The sequence below is a fragment of the Seriola dumerili genome, unplaced genomic scaffold (assembly GCF_002260705.1).
Source record: "Seriola dumerili isolate Sdu_G_001 unplaced genomic scaffold, Sdu_1.0 BDQW01000814.1, whole genome shotgun sequence".
NCBI classification, from domain to species: domain Eukaryota; kingdom Metazoa; phylum Chordata; class Actinopteri; order Carangiformes; family Carangidae; genus Seriola; species Seriola dumerili.
The window spans coordinates 464,482-481,845 of NW_019175069.1; the positions used below are offsets into that span (position 1 = coordinate 464,482).

At 35.0% G+C, this 17,364-nt stretch overlaps 2 protein-coding genes across 2 annotated transcripts; both read right to left on the reverse strand.

The window, feature by feature from the left end:
• Positions 1 to 1,657: 1,657 nt before the first annotated feature.
• riiad1 (regulatory subunit of type II PKA R-subunit (RIIa) domain containing 1) lies at positions 1,658 to 4,188 on the reverse strand. Its single transcript, XM_022766208.1, has 4 exons — positions 4,012 to 4,188; positions 3,797 to 3,873; positions 3,374 to 3,420; positions 1,658 to 3,012 (listed from the first exon to the last, which is right to left on the reverse strand). The coding sequence occupies exons 1-4, from the start codon at positions 4,093 to 4,095 to the stop codon at positions 2,942 to 2,944; spliced, it is 279 nt and encodes a 92-aa protein (XP_022621929.1). The 5' UTR covers positions 4,096 to 4,188; the 3' UTR covers positions 1,658 to 2,941.
• A 273-nt stretch (positions 4,189 to 4,461) lies between these two features.
• Positions 4,462 to 8,636, reverse strand: LOC111237206 (interleukin-6 receptor subunit alpha-like; the record flags this gene model as incomplete). The annotated part of the gene is made up of 7 exons (XM_022766206.1): positions 4,462 to 5,396; positions 5,620 to 5,734; positions 6,074 to 6,125; positions 6,241 to 6,275; positions 7,853 to 7,997; positions 8,197 to 8,366; positions 8,458 to 8,636. Coding segments are annotated over 7 exons (958 nt in total), but the record flags the coding sequence as incomplete, so codon positions are not given.
• Positions 8,637 to 17,364: the final 8,728 nt, after the last annotated feature.

Sequence of the window (17,364 nt, forward strand, 5' to 3'; positions counted from 1 at the left end):
TGTCAACATCTGTTTTTTGCTCCATCACTTCAGCACACACAGCTCATTTCCTCATTACTACTCACATATTTGAATCCCCCCTCAGACATTTGCATCTTGCTGTTTTGCCTTAATTTAAATTGTTTGCTTTCCATTGATTTGACTTCTTATTTAAATATACCCAATGGACATCGGAAATAGATAAAAAAATAAGAATAAAAGAATAATAATATAAGGATAATAACGAGACCCTGTATGGTCTCTTATAAAGTCAGACAAGATTTTACAGCATAATTATATATTTGCTTGTTATATAAATCATCAACATGAAATTACAGGGAACTATCACTCATGAAGAATTATTGAGATAAAAAAAATAAATATTCAATAAAGCAAACAATATACACATATCACATCTGTACAAACGTTAAGAATGTTAATTATGTTTCAACATAAATACATAAAACTACAACACATCAAAAAGACAGAAACAGAAAACCAAGAACTTACTGGTTTATCTACTAATTAGTTTTTACTTACAGAGTCTGCGTCTGGTCCCTGGTAGATTCAAGTCAGTATAAAAACCGTGTACAGACAAACTGAGGATGTACGCGTTTGTCCCCTGCCTTTCTCTCACATCTGACGTGAGCTGGGTGGTTACCTGTCTGACTTGCCTTAGTCAAAGCTGGTGCGTGATGTTAAAACAATACTGTTTGTTAATGTGTGTCTGTGTGTTCGCACGAGTATGTGTGTGTGAGAGAGAGAGGGAAAAAAGTGACAGACAGAAGTTACAAATCATTTGAGATATTTATTTTAATTGATGAATTCTCATGTCAATCATGAAATTAACTCATTATTAGATAAAGGTGAGATAATCCTTCAAAAGCTGTTGAAGAACTCTCATCATACGTGTTCAGTGATAAGAAAGAGTATGTGGTCCCCTTTAAAATTACCTGGTTTTCTGCATTGATTGGTCATAAAATGTGATCTGAGTTACACATGTCGACAAACACAGTGTCTCTAAACTTATATCACATAAACAATTATAATCTTTTGTGTCTTTGAACACACCCTATTGAACACACCCAATAAACATTCACACTGTTGATGGAAAAAGTAAGTAAATCATTTGATTTAATAAGTGGTCACATCTCCTTTGGCACCACTAACCTCAAACAAGCTCCAGTAGCGACTGATCAGGGGCCAGTTGCACAGAACACCTTAAGATTTCTGCTGAAGTATGACACTTAAGGTTTAAATTTTCCTTAGCTGAGGGAGTTACTTAAGGGTGTTGCACAGAATCTCTTAAAAGGCTTCCTTAGTTAAGGAAAAAAGGTACAGAGGTGAAAGAGATTTTACGGCGCTAAAATTCTACTGTTTCCATGGAGACCATATGTTAGCTGGCATTAGCTTATACCTGTTATCAAAGAAGCCGGCAAGCAATCTCAGCCTCCTGTTGTTTTGACAGGAACTTCACGGAAACCTTAAGGAGAAGACTTACAGTGTTTTGGACAACTGTTTTTATTTTAAGGAAACCTTAACTCAGACTTTAATCTTAACTTAAGGTGTTTTGAGCAACTGGCCCCAGGGCCTGGGCTGTGACTAGGCCACTCCACAGGTGGATTTTCTTTCTTTGAAGTCATTCTGTAGTAGATTTACTTGATTACATGATTAGGGTCATTGTCCTGCTGCATCACCCAACTCCTCCTGCAGCTTCAACAGGTGGACAGACACCCTGACATTATCCTGTAAAATACCTTGATGAATTTAGGAATTAATTTTCTTTGATAATGTTGACCTGTTCAGGCCCGGAGGCAGCAAAACCCCAAATCGTGATCGATGTTCTTCCAAAACAATTCAACCTTAGTTTCATCAGTCCATCATTAGTATTGTGACAAACAAACATTTTTTTTTTGTAGAGCACAGGATTCCGTTGTGCTGTCCATTGCAGTACACCATGCTCCAAGCAAACATGGGTGGATGGAAAAGATGAATAGGCTGATAAAACCCAAACACCACAACCCAATGCAGTGCTGCATTGTCCAGACACAATTACATAGCCAAAACAAAACAACAAACAAAGCAGGATAACTACAAAGTAAAAGCTCTACTCACCATGGAGAAAGCTTGGCCACTGCCCAAGCTAACATGCAGTTATTGTAATGGATGACAGATGATAAATTTGACAAAGACACTGAGGAGATCACTTCTCTCTAGAAACACAAAGTCAATTTTCTCCAAAAGAAACAAGGTTATCAATCATCAATCAAAAATTCACCTCTTGTAATATGTGACTGTGACTCTATAAACATGTGCTTCATTAATTAGTTTAATCCTTTGCTTTTGCAATGTATAATTTCATTGTCTATACAGATGCGTATCAAATATTTCAATGCAACCAAAAAAAATATATGTACAGTATATAAAAAAGCACAAATATCACCTCAATGAAAAGAATTAGAGATATCACTGGACCATGAATTAAAAAAAGAAAGATTTTAAAAAAAAAATAGTTTTATCATTAAATAAATGAATGGTGTAAATATTAAATCTGAACTGGTGTCAACCTCTCTGGCCCTTCATAAGATATGTTTTAAGTAATCCATATAGTTAAGGGGACACAGCCATTCAGATGAATGCAGATTGCAATATGTGATCCTGGTTTCATTACATGGGCCACAATTAACTCTTCAATATGTCCCAACATAATCATGTGGGTGATGTGACAAACAGTGCGTAATACCCACAGGACATCCTGTTCTCATTAACCTTTAATTACACTCATTAGGAATGGCCGTTACCATCTTCCCAGTTAGTTGGCTTCCTGCGATAGCGATCTGATAATGAAGCTATAAACTGACCAGTTTTGCAGACAGACAAAAACTTATTCGCATCTTAGTTGTTTCTGTGTACAGAGAAAGACACAAAGAAAAATTGCAAAGCTATGACTATTGGGTGTGTTTCACTCATTGACACTGTTCTCTTCAATTTTGGAGCCAATAGTTGCATGAAGGTTTGGGTTGGTGAAATGATCTGAAAAAGACCATAGACACTGGTTAGTGGGTAAAATTATGCTTGTGTGTGTAAACAGTAATGTATCTACTCTTCATGGGGTCCATTTGAAGGATGAGGCTGATTTTATTCTATATTTTTTATAATTGTCAACAAATCAAACGGAAAAAACAACTGGCAATTTTACACTTACACTATATACAGTAAATAAGACATTTATCATGACAATCAACACAATAAAATAACATCAAAACCCAACATATGTCATAAAACATTTAAATGAAAAAATTGGCCACATATTGTGTGTGTGTGTGTGTGTGTGTGTGTGTGTGTGTGTGTGTGTGAGTGAGTGAGTGAGTGAGTGTTTGTGTGCACAACTGACCTGAAGCAAATTCACAGATATCAGCAGGCCTTTTAAGAAGCACATCCCTGTGAGAAAACAGAAAATGTGAATAGCAACTATACAACCATAGTAAAGTCTATTATAGAGGCTGAACCTTTTGAGTGAAGTAAAAGTTCATATTAAAAGGTGATCAACTGCACATATTCCTCAGATGCATGCACTTTCTGTGGCTATGGCGGCTGTTTTTATGTAAGTATGTTGTACATAATGGGTCACTTACAGGGCAAAATAGGTTTTTGGAAGTTTGGTAAGTACTCTCAAACCATTTAATTTTTTCTTCTTATTCTGACCTTTTATCGTCCTTAAAATAAATTTTTTGAGGTTTGACTGTATATAAAGTTCACCTGCGGACATAGCAAGCAAAATTAGCTTTTCAAAACTGAAGAAGATGGGCTAGCTTACCTTAGAAAGTCGCCTATCAGTAGCTCCACTTCTGGATGCGACCTCAAATACTGCTCGTTGTCGATTCTCGTCTTGATCTGGAAAAAAAACTCATATCACTGACTAGACTTGCAAATAATCTACAAACAAAGTTGGCAGTTGGCCGCCTTAACGTTAGATAAATGTAACGGACTAGCATTTTTAAGCGTTGTAAAATTCACCCAATGTTAGGTTACCTTGAACTGTCGCAGTTTCTCCTGCTGCTCAGGGCTTAAAACAGCAACATCCAGTTTCGCCAATCCGCCTTTTCTCGCCATCATTTCTCTATAGATGTTGGTCCAAATGATTTTTCAATAATCTACGGCTGAGACACGTTAGGAGCACAGGTTAGGAGCCATATTAAGCAGAACACAACACCTGTTACTGACACAGTTGCTGGTTACGCTTGGCAATCACTGTTGCTATAGAAACGATTTCTGCAGTTAACAGCTGCGTCCGCTGGGGGGTAGCACAAGCCAAGATAAAAAGAAACACCACCACTGCCACTAGTGATACTACTTAACTTTATTTATACAGGACACAAAAATGTAGCCCAAAGTGCTTCACGTAGCAGGATTAGAACAACACACACACACACACACACACACACACACACCCACACACACACACACACACACACACACACACACACACACACACACACACACACACACACACACAAAACAAAAAAGCAAAAGTGTTATGTCTGCTAAGACATTTACAAGCTTCTCAAAAATACTTTTCCTATAGCTTTTGGACTATTCTGATATAATGCAAGAACAGTAAACCACCATTGTGTTTTAAGTACAGTTTGATCACTGACTTAGTTCATCGACTTTTATATTTATCACATCACATTCCATATATGAACACAACAATCCCAATTGATAAGTTTTTCCCTGGTGAAGCCTTTTCTGGAGGCTGGATGACTGGGGAAATATTTAGCTATATTGTCACTGAAAACTGTTAACTGTAACTGTTGTCACATCTTTCAAATTTTGCAGAAAAATATCCAATCCATAGTTTATCAAAACATTTTAAATTGACACACACATAGGACACAGTAGTTAAATGCTGCTCTTTATACAATAACAACAACAAAGTATTTTCAGAGGTATTTTAGGCATGAGATAGTTAGAGAGATAGACACTATTCCTGAGGTTGCTTCCAAAAGAAGCTAATTGAAGAACCATAAAAAGTTTAAGTCCATTATCCTTTGTGTCATCTGTGACACCAGTTCTGAAGTGAAAAACGCAAATCCGGCAGTAGTTGGTATGTTAAAATGTTCCAACTAGTTTAAGCCCCCCCTTTGAATGATCATCAGTCCCTCTGGACAAAGAAATAACTTGTGTTGTTGAAGTGCATGGCTTCTATCCTCTCCTTCACCCTCTGTTCTTCCTCATTTTCTCCGTCCTCTTCTTCTCCTTCATTCACTGGGGGTTCTTTGTAATGTGGACGGGTAAAAGTTACCAGGGCCTGCTCCTCTGGGGCTGCTGGGGTGGTGGGTGGAAGCTCAGACGAGTCAAGAGGCTGGATGATGACACTCACACGGTGCAGCTTAGACATTAATCTGTCCTTGTGTCTGGAAAAAAAAGAGAGGTTAAAATGAAGATGCTGATTTTGCTGGAGTTTGAAAAATAAGACAGAAATTCACTGACCATTATTTAATTCATGTTGTAAACTTAAGCATTTTAATTGCATCACGGGTACTGTATAACTGTTTTCTATATTAGAGTAAATTCAAATTTTCGAGACCTACAAAAACATAACAAAGTTCCCATTTAACACCAGCTGCCTCTCTATACCTGAATATGTAGGCAGCCAAAATGACTGACAAGAGAAGAAATGAACCAGAGATCCACAGGGCATGAGACAGCTCCACTGGTCCAGGAGAGGGAGTATTTCCTGGTCCAAGAACGTCTAGAAAGAGAGTGGAAAACTGAGAAATCCTGAACCAGAAATGATGGACCAGAATAACATCCATGCAAGTATATGTTTGAGTGTGACAATGTTTGTGTGTCTGTATGTGTGATAGGTGTGTTGAGCCATGTTTCCTGTAGCTTGTTTCGTTGTTGAGCCTCAGTTATTATGATGACACGACTTCCTGTTAAAACCCAGTGGGGCAGAGGGGGTTTTTAGCACGAACAACATTTAAGAGTTTTTTTCATCCTGTTCTTTTCATCTTTTCATCGTCTTCCACTGTCACACACAAACAAACCTGATTAACCATAATATTTAACTGTCTGCTAACTATCATACCATCAGGCGTGTAGTCATCTGTAGTAGATCCTTCCTCTATGATTACTGGAAACTGTTGGTTAAAAACAGTAACACAAGAGACATTGTGAGTTCCTGAAAGATGAAGAGCGTAAATGTTTTTTCCCCATAAATGACTGATGCATTTGATTGACACTTAAAACTTTTACCGTTGTGGTAATCAGATCATCAATGAGCACAGGAGCTGGGAGAGAAACATCCACACAGGAAACATGTTATCAACATCCCTGACAAGCAGGAAGTCTCTTACAGTATTCATCTAGACACTGAAAAGTTAACGCATATTACAGTGTATTATCTTGATGAGCTTGGGATCAAAGGGGGTAGAAAGGAAAGGGAGGAAAATTTATTTCTGCTACACGAATATATGTTTAAAATATTGAATTTTTTTTAAATGCTTGTACAAGGCCTTTCAAAATAACATATGGTTGAACTGGTCACAACGATTAGACTTGTGCAACAAGTAACCAGTAGAGCACAAAACGTTGGGAACCACTGATTTAGACAGAGTTTGTTTAACTTTTGGAGTGACATATAGTAGAAAAGGAGATTTCTACACATTTCCACACATTACTCTTGCATTCCAGACTTTTAGTGATTCAGTATATAAATATTTTGGCCTGTACAGGCCTCCTTTAGAGTATGAGTTACTTTGAAGAAGAATAGATTTCATTTTAAAATAAGTCTTGAATGCAGAAAAAAGCAACAATCCCTGATCCAAAAATAAACTAGGGGTCTTTAAATTGTACAAATATGTTTAACATAAACCAGATGAGCTAATATCAATTTTCAGAGGCCTTTATTTTGGAAACAGAGAGGTGACTGAAAATTAGAAGTTAAATCCCAAGGACACAAGGAAACTACTCAAAGGAATAGTTTGACATTTTGGGAAATAGACTTATTTGCCTTCTTGCCTTCTAGAAGATCAATCTCATGTCACAATAACCATATGAACAGTAATTCAAATAATTCACAACAAATTTGAAACCAGTGGATGAGACGAATAGCTTAGATAAGCATGAAGACTGGAAACGGGGGAAAACGGAGCCTGGTTCTGACCTTTTTTTCAACAAAAAAACAAAACAACCAATACCTCTTAAAATCCCTAATTAACATGTTTTATCTAGTTTATTTAATCTGTGTAACTATTCCTTTCAGTGAAAATGTGTTAAAAAGCATAGAGGAAATATATCTTAATGTATTTACCTTAAAAAAAGGTTTCACTTTCATGTCAAAATTTGTATGAGCATGTGTCACTTTCATTTTACAGAGTCTATTTCATTTTGCAGAGAACATGTGGACATGAGGATGTATTCATCAACTTTTTCTAAATATTCTCCTAACCACTGTATCAGCATGTATCCAGAATACTTAATGCATACTTTATACAATAACTAAACGGATTCAAAGACAAAAAAACACACAACTGGAAGAAGTAAAACTCTCTAAGTATGAGAGGATGTTTATATGCACTGCTGTGTTTTTGGAAAATCCAATCTCAGGGGAAGGAAACAGGAGTCCTGCTTCCTCAGGTTGTCATGACTACTTTTGTCTGTGTCCACAATGGATCATGCATTACTTGATTGCTAGTTGATGAAGTTCAATGATCACTTCCATTGTCTCTAAAACCAAGTAAGTCCGTTTTCTGTCCCCTGAGCAAGATAAACTACTTATTCGAGTTTTCTAACATTAATGGTGACATGGAGGGAAACCTATTTTATTGTTTACATATGGTGTATGCATGTTTGCATGTGTGTGTACCTGTCCAGCTGCTTGCATTGATAGGTGTACTCCAGTCACTCCACTGGCCGTCATATTCGTCCTTGGCTCTGAGCTGTATCAGGTACTGAACACCAGGCATGGCATCTTTGATGGTGTGGGAGCGTGAACCCTTAATCAACATTACCTACACAAACACATACAGACAGACAACCAGGTTAACACACATCACCCTGTCATCAACTGATAACAATAGTTTCAGGCCTGAAAAATCAACAGTGCGCTGGAGTACTAGGAAGAGTAAACACACCAACAGTGTATGTATGGCACACATATTCAAAAACTGCAATACCCAACTGCTTGTCTAATGGTCTGCCAGAACACACCTGCTTATTATAAAACGAGGACTGGAGAGGCCAGTATTTGACCTCGTAGATTAGTTCATAATATCTGTCTTGATGTTTCCAGGAGGTCGGGGAATACCAGGTGACCTTTATCCACGTCTGATGTCCCTCCAACTCAGTGATTTTCACATCTGATGGAGGGTCCGGCTTTACTGTGGGGGCAGGAAGGAATGTATTGAGTGCAGCTTGAGAGTAACTTTTACATCAGACCAAAGATACATGCTGACAGGATCATCTACTTACAAATGTTCAGAGGTGTAAAGTGGAGCAGGGTGCTGGTGGCGTTGCCTGCCATGTTTGTAACACACAGGAAGGCTGTATGAAGTGTTCTGTGCTCATCCTCATTGTGGTCCAGAGTACACCAATAGCGGGAGAGCCGAGACGAGTATGAGCACTGCAAATTAATGAATGTCTGTGACGGACTGCGAGAGGGTGGAAGGAAAGACAAAGAAAGAAAGAGCAAAGTCAGTCAGTCATAGAGAAATAAATCCTTCAACTGCAACTGATGTTTCAAATCCTTTCATCACTTTTATTTTAACCAGTACTTACACTTTGGATTCTCTCAGTCCTTCCAGTCTACTATTTAAAATTTCAGCAATGAACACATGTAATTTTCCCTCTAAAGAAAAAATTTGCATTTTTTTGAGTTAACTTCTTAATTGTAGCTCAAACAAACACAACTAAATCAAAAATAGTAAATTCTCTAGTTTTCTTTTCTGGCAATTTAGGACAGTTTGGTTGATTGGTGACCTTATATTGCCCATAGGTGTGAATGTGAGAGTGAATGGGTGTTTCTCTCTATATATCATCCCTGTGATAGACTGGCGACCTGTCCAGCGTGTACCCTGCATCTTGCCCAATGTCAGCTGGGATTGGCTCCAACCTCTCCGTGACCCTCAAAGGATAAGTGGTATGGATGGATGACTGAATGGCATTTACTATATATCAAGGGCGTAGGTTTGGTCTCAACATTGGTAGGGACACAAAAACTTGCCACCCCTCCAAAACAAAGAGATTGGCTTCTTAATGTCATGAACCAAACAGTTTATTAACAAATAAGATGTGAATTTTCATTTCCCATATGCAAACATAACATATGAAAATGTGTTGAATTTCCATATATGAAATATATGTACATATCAAGTAAGATCATTTATGTATTAAGTATAGCCAATATATGTAAAAATTACATATGAAACCTGTTACAACAGTATAATATATTAACATATATGTCTAGCTAACAGAAACATGTATTTTAGTATGTCTTTTTATATTATAGACATATGTTACATAAATATATCACAAAGCCAGTATATGTTCATATTATATATGTAAATATAAAAGATAGATATGTGTGAAAATCAAAAACAAACATGTAAAAGCTTTATATATCCAGTGGATGTATATATGTCATAAGAATATATTCTCTTATAGGTGACATACTGTATTTGGTAACATCACTCTTGATATAGGGACATATGTGTCATATATATGTCATAAGTCATAGTATTGTAAGGCATAAAAACATCATAAAAACAACATAGCATAAAAAATTCATAGTTATTACGCGCAGCTCAAGTTTGCTGTTGCACACCGTTTGGGGGTTTTGTTTTGCTCTCTCCCTTGCTCTTCTCCACTCTCTCTATACCTGTTTCTCTAATAGGAGTCCAGCACCTGCTGACAATAAAAGAAGGGACCTCAGGAGTGTAGTGGGCCTGCTGTAACAGTTGCCACTTAGCTGTCAAGTGCTGGGGAGTGGAATCTCCTCAAAACCTGATCTCTGTTCAGCAGCATGTGCCAGCCTGCTGGTTTTTGGTTTTGTTTCTTTTTTTAGGCATGGGGTTGGAGATCACCGGTAGTTCAGTTATCAGTTTTTGTTTTTGTTTAGGTTAGTTTTTGAACTAGGCAGGTTAGAGGGGAGTTGCTGAGTGAAACAGCCCTAGCGGGGCCGGCTCAGCGGTCTTCACCTTCCCCTGGTAAGGCAAAAAATTGTAATAATATAGTAAGGCATGAAAAGTCATAAAAACGTCATAGTATACTAAGGCATAAAGAGTAATGAAAACGTCATTGTACAGTAAGGCATAAAAATTCATAAAAATGTCATAGAATAGTATGGCACAAAAAGTCATAGTAAAGTAAGGCATAAAAGTCGTAAAAATGTCATAGTATAGTAAGGCATAAAAAGTCACGAAAATGTAATATTATAGTTTGGCATAAAAAGTCATAGAATAGTAACGCATAAAATGTCATAGTATAGTAAGTCGTAAAAAGTCATAAAAATGTCACAGTATAGTAAGGCAGAAAAAGCAATAAAAATGTCATAGTATACTAAGGCATAAAAATTCATAAAAAAGTCATAGTATAGTATGGAATAAAAACGTCATAAAAATGTCATAGTTTTAATAAGAATGTTGTTTTAATAAAGTTGCATTATGAGTATATCATATATTTCTATAAACTTATAGCTTTATATATCCAGAGAATGTATATATGTCATAAGAATATATTCTCTTATAGGTGACATACTGTATTTGATAACATCACTCTTGATATAGGGACATAAATGTCATATATATGTCATAAGGCATAAAAATGTCATAAAAACGATATAGCATAAAAAATTCATAGTTATTACGCGCAGCTCCAGTTCACTGTTGCGCACAATTTTGGGGGTTTTGTTTTGCTCTCTCCCTTGCTCTTCTCCACTCTCTCTTTACCTGTCTCTCCAATAGAAGTCCAGCACCTGCTGACAATAAAAGGAGGGACCTGAGGAGCAGAGTGGGCCTGCTGTCACAGTTGCCACTTAGCTGTCAAGTGCTGGGGAGTGGAATTTCCTCAAAACCTGATCTCTGTTCAGCAGCATGTGCCAGGGTGCTGGCTTTTGGTTTTGTTTCTTTTTTTAGGCATGGGGTTGGAGATCACCGGTAGTTGTCGGTTTTTGTTTCGGTTTAGGTTAGTTTTTTAATTAGTAAGGTTAGAGGGGAGTTGCTGAGTGCAACGGCCCTAGCGGGGCTGGCTAAGTGGACTTCCCCTTCCCCTTCCCTTAGTAAGGCATAAAATTGTAATAATATAGTAAGGCATTCAAAGTCATAAAAATGTCATAGTATAGTAAGGCATGAAAAGTCATAAAAACGTAATAGTATATTATGGCATGAAAGGTCATAAAAATGTTATAGTATAGGGGCGTCGAGTGGCGTTGAGCAGGCGCCCCATATGTAGAGGCTACAGTCCTCGCTGCAGTCGGCCCCGGTTCAAATCCCGCATCTGACGGCCCTTTACTGCATATCATTCCCCCTCTCTCTGCCTCCCCATTTCCTGTCTCTCTCTTCTGTGCTATCCAATATAGGCATAAAAGCCCAAACTAAAAATAAAAAATATATCAAAATGTTATAGTATAGTAANGGCCCTTTACTGCATGTCATTCCCCCTCTCTCTGCCTCCCCATTTCCTGTCTCTCTCTTCTGTGCTATCCAATATAGGCATAAAAGCCCAAACTAAAAATAAAAAATATATCAAAATGTTATAGTATAGTAAGACAAAAGATCATAAAAACATCAGAGTACTCTAAGGCATAAAGGTCATAAAGACGTCATAGTATATGACATAAAAAGTCATAAAAATGTCATAGTATAGTAAATCGTAAAAAGTCATTTAAATGTCATAGTATAGTATGGCATAAAAAGGAATAAAAACATCACAGAATATTATGGCATAGGAAGTCATAAAAATGTCAGTATAGTATGGCATAAAAACGTCATAGTATAGTAAGGAATAAAGAGGCATAAAAACGTCAATAGTGTAGCATGGCATAAAAAGTCATAGTATAGTAAGGAATAAAAAGTAATAAAAATGTCATATTATAGTAACGCATAAAAATTCATAAAAACTTCATGGTATAGTATGGCATAAAAAGTCATATAAACGTCATAGTATACTATGGCAAAAAAGTCATAGTATAGTAAGGCATAAAAAGTCATAAAAAGTCATAGTATAGTAAGGCGTAATAGTCATAAAAACATCATCATATAGTATGGCATAAAAAGTGATAAAAACGTCATAGTATAGTATGGCATAAAAAGTCATAAAAATGTCATAGTATAGTAAGGCATAAATTTTCATAGTATATTATGGCATAAAAAGTCATAAAAACATCATAGTATAGTAAGGCATAAAAAGTAATAAAAACTTCATAGTATATTATGGCATAAAAAGTCATAAAAATGTATGGCATAAAAAGTCATAGTATAGTATGGCATAAAAGTTCATAAAAATGTCATAGTATACTAAGGTATAACGAGTCATAAAAACGTCATAGTATAATAAGGCATAAATTGTCATAGTATAGTAAGGCATAAAAAGTCATAAAAACATCAGAGTATAGTATGGCATACAAATTCATAGTATAGTAAGGCATAAAAAGTCATAAAAATTACATAGTACGGGCGTTGAGTGGCGCAGTGGGTTGAGCAGGCACCCCATATGTAGAGGCTACAGTCCCAGCTGCAGTCGGTCCCGCATCGGACAGCCCTTTACTGCATGTCATTCCCCCTCTCTCTGCCTCCCCATTTCCTGTCTCTCTCTACTGTGCTATCCAATAAAGGCATAAAAAGCCCAAAAAATATACTTAAAAAAAAGAAAAAAAGAAATTACATAGTATAGTATGACATAAAAATTCATAAAAACGTCATAGTATAGTATAGCATAAGAATGTCATAGTATAATATGGCAGAAAAAGTCATAAAAATGACATATCATAGAAAGGAACAAAAAGTCATAAAATGACATAATTTAAAAAGTTTTAAAAACATCATAGTACAGTAAAGCATGAAAACAACATGGTAAAGTAAGGCATAAAAAGTCATAAAAATGACAAAGCATAGGAAAGCATAAAAAGGACATAGTATAGTAAGGTAAAAACAGAAGTCATTAAAATTAAGTAATTTAGTCAGGCAAAAATAGTCATAAAACGACATAGTTTTGTAAAGCTTAAAAACGTCATAAAACGATATAGTTTAGTCAGCATAAAAAAGTCATAGTTCTTATGCAGGGCTCCAGTTCGCTATTGTATACCCTTTGCAGGGTTTTGTTTTGCCCTCTCCCTCGCTCTTCCCCAATCTCTCTTTACCTGTCTCTCCAATAGGAGTCCATCAACTGCTGATAACTAGAGTCAATTACACCCAGACAATAAAAGGAGGGAACCTGAGGAGCGGAGCAGACCTGCTGTCACAGTTGCCACTTAGCTGTCAAGTGCTAGGGAGTGGAATCTCCTCACAACATGATCCCTGTTCTCCAGCATGTGCCACGGTGCTAGTTTTTNAGTCAAGTGCTAGATCCTGATCCCTGTTCTCCAGCATGTGCCACGGTGCTAGTTTTTGTTTTTGTTTTTTTTTGTAAGCTAGCTCAGCGGTCTCCCCGTCTTTTGTTATTTATGGCCGGGATCTCCAGCCCTCTTTTGTTTCCTTGGTTTTGTAAAGTACATTACATTTTTGCAATGTTCATAATAAACTAATTTCTTGATTTGTCATCTCTGTCTGTCCTCTTTCTATTTCTTCTGGTCTCCAGTTTGAGTCTGTAGTTTTTGTAATAGGGAGGCCGTAACAATAGTATAGTAAGTCATAAAAAGTCATAGTATAGTAAGGCATAAAAAGTCATAAAAATGTCATAGTATAGTATGGCATAAAAAGTCATAGTATAGTAAGGCATAAAAAGTCATAAAAATGTCATAGTATAGTATGGCATAAAAAGTCATAGTATAGTAAGGCATAAAAAGTCATAAAAATGTCATAGTATAGTATGGCATAAAAAGTCATAGTATAGTAAGGCATAAAAACTCATGAAAATGTCATAGTATAATAAGGCATAAAAACCAATAAAAACGTCATAGTATTGTATGGCATGAAAAGTCATAATATTTTAAGGCATAAAAAGTCATAAAAATGACATAGTATGGTAAGGCATAAAATTGTCATAAAAACATCATAGTATTGTATGGCATACAAAGTCATAGTATAGTGAGGCATAAAAACTCATAAAAATGTCATAGTATTGTATGGCATAAAAAGTTATAGTATAGTAAGGCATAAAAAGTCATAGTATAGTAAGGCATAAAAAGTCATAAAAATGTCATAGTATAGTAAGGCATAAAAAGGCATGAAAACATCATATAGTAAGTCAAAAAACTCATAAAAACGTAATAGTAGGGGGCGTCGTGTAGCGTAGTGGTTTAAGCAGGCGCCCCATGTGTAGAGAGGGCGTCGAGTGGCGTTGAGCAGGCGCCCCATATGTAGAGGCTACAGTCCTCGCTGCAGTCGGCCCCGGTTCGAATCCCGCATCGGACGGCCTTTCACTGCATGTCATTCCCCCTCTCTCTGCCTCCCCGTTTCCTGTCACTCTCCACTGTGCTGTCCATTAAAGGCATAAAAGCCCAAAAAAATATACTTTAAAAAAAAAAAAAAGTAATAGTATTGTATGGCCTAAAAACTCATAAAAACACCAAATTATTGTATGGCATAAAAAGTCATAGTATAGTAAGGCATAAAAAGTCATAAAAATGTCATAGTATAGTAAGGCATAATAAGTCATAAAAACATCATATTATAGTATGGCATTAAAAGTAATAGTATAGTAAGGCATAAAAGTCATAAAATGTCATAGTATTGTATGGCATAAAAAGTTGTTAAAATGTCATAGTATAGTAACGCATAAAAAGTCATAAAAACACCAAATTATTGTATGGCATAAAAGGTAATAGCATAGAAAGGCATAAAAAGTCATAAAAGTGTCATAGTATAGTAAGGCATAAAATTGTCATAAAAACATCATAGTATTGTATGGCATACAAAGTCATAGTATAGTGAGGCATAAAAACTCATAAAAATGTCATAGTATTGTATGGCATAAAAAGTTATAGTATAGTAAGGCATAAAAAGTAAAAAAAAACGTCATAGTATAGTAAGGCATAAAAAGTCATAGTATAGTAAGGCATAAAAAGTCATGAAAACATCATATAGTAAGGCAAAAAAGTCATAAAAACGTAATAGTATTGTATGGCCTAAAAACTCATAAAAACACCAAATTATTGTATGGCATAAAAAGTCATAGTATAGTAAGGCATAAAAAGTCATAAAAATGTCATAGTATAGTAAGGCATAATAAGTCATTAAAACATCATAGTATAGTATGGCATTAAAAGTCATAGTATAGTAAGGCATAAAAAGTCATAAAATGTCATAGTATTGTATGGCATAAAAAGTTGTAAAAATGTCATAGTATAGTAACGCATAAAAAGTCATAAAAACACCAAATTATTGTATGGCATAAAAAGTAATAGCATAGTAAGGCATAAAAAGTCATAAAAATGTCATAGTATAGTAAGGCATAATAAGTCATGAAAATGTCATAGTATAGTATGGCATAAAAAGTCATAGTATGGTAAGGCATAAAAAGTCATAAAAATGTCATAGTATAGTATGGCATAAAAAGTCATAGTATAGTAAGGCATAAAAAGTCATAAAAACATCATAGTATTGTATGGCATAAAAAGTCATAGTATAGTAAGGCATAAAAAGTCATAAAAATGTCATAGTATAATAAGGCATAAAAACTCATTAGAACGTCATTGTATTGTATGGCATGAAAAGTCATAATATTTTAAGGCATAAAAAATCATAAAAATGTCATAAAATCATCATAGTATTGTATGGCATACAAAGTCATAGTATAGTGAGGCATAAAAACTCATAAAAATGTCATAATATAGTAAGGCATAAAAAGTCATAAAAACGTCATAGTATAGTATGACATAAAAAGTCATAGTATAGTAAGGCATAAAAAGTCATAAAAACGTCATAGTATAGTAAGGCATAAAAAGTCATAGTATAGTAAGGCATAAAAAGTCATAAAAATGTCATAGTATAGTAAAGCATAATAAGTCATTAAAACATCATAGTATAGTATGGCATTAAAAGTCATAGTATATTAAGGCATAAAAAGTCATAAAATGTCATAGTATTGTATGGCATAAAAAGTTGTAAAAATGTCATAGTATAGTAAGGCATAAAAACTCACAAAAGCATCATAGTATTGTATGGCTTAAAAAGTCATAGTATGGTAGGGCATAAAAAGTCATAAAAATGTCATAGTACAGTAAGGCATAAAAAGTCATAAAAACGTCATAGTATTGTATGGCAACAAAAGTCATAGTATAGTAAGGAATAAAAAGTCATAAAAATTTCATAGTATTGTCAGGCATAAAAATGTTATAAAAACGTCATAGTATAGTATGGCATAAAAAGTCATAGTATAGTAAGGCATTAAAGGTCATAAAAATGTCATAGTATAATAAATCATAAAAACTCATAAAAACATCATAGTATTGTATGGCATTAAAAGTCATAGTATAGTAAGGCATAAAATGTCATAAGATGTCATAGTATTGTATGGCATAAAAAGTCGTAAAAATGTCATAGTATAATAAGGCATAAAAAGTCATTAAAAATGTCATAAAAACGTCATAGTATTGTATGGCATAAAAAGTCATAGTATAGTAAGGCATAAAAAGTAATAAAAATGTCATAGCACAGTAAGGCATAATAAGTCATTAAAACATCATAGTATAGTATGGCATTAAATGTCATAGTATAGTAAGGCATAATAAGTCATTAAAACATCATAGTATAGTATGGCATTAAAAGTAATAGTATAGTAAGGCATAAAAGTCATAAAATGTCATAGTATTGTATGGCATAAAAAGTTGTTAAAATGTCATAGTATAGTAACGCATAAAAAGTCATAAAAACACCAAATTATTGTATGGCATAAAAGGTAATAGCATAGTAAGGCATAAAAAGTCATAAAAGTGTCATAGTATAGTAAGGCATAAAATTGTCATAAAAACATCATAGTATTGTATGGCATACAAAGTCATAGTATAGTGAGGCATAAAAACTCATAAAAATGTCATAGTATTGTATGGCATAAAAAGTCATAGTATAGTAAGGCATAAAAAGTCATAAAAAGTCATAGTATAGTAAGGCATAAAAAGTCATAGTATAGTAAGGCATAAAAAGTCATAAAAACGTCATAGTATAGCAAGGCATAAAAACTCATAAAAATGTCATAGTATAGTAAGGCATAAAAACGTCATAGTAT

Excerpts from the sequence above, each read along its gene's own strand:
- riiad1 (XM_022766208.1), bottom strand. The coding sequence starts at position 4,095 with ATGATGGCGAGAAAAGGCGGATTGGCGAAACTGGATGTTGCTGTTTTA. Across the intron at positions 3,874-4,011 it reads AGAAACTGCGACAGTTCAAG|ATCAAGACGAGAATCGACAA; the intron begins GTAACCTAACAT and ends TTTTTTTTCCAG. Across the intron at positions 3,421-3,796 it reads CTGATAGGCGACTTTCTAAG|GGATGTGCTTCTTAAAAGGC; the intron begins GTAAGCTAGCCC and ends GTTTTCTCACAG.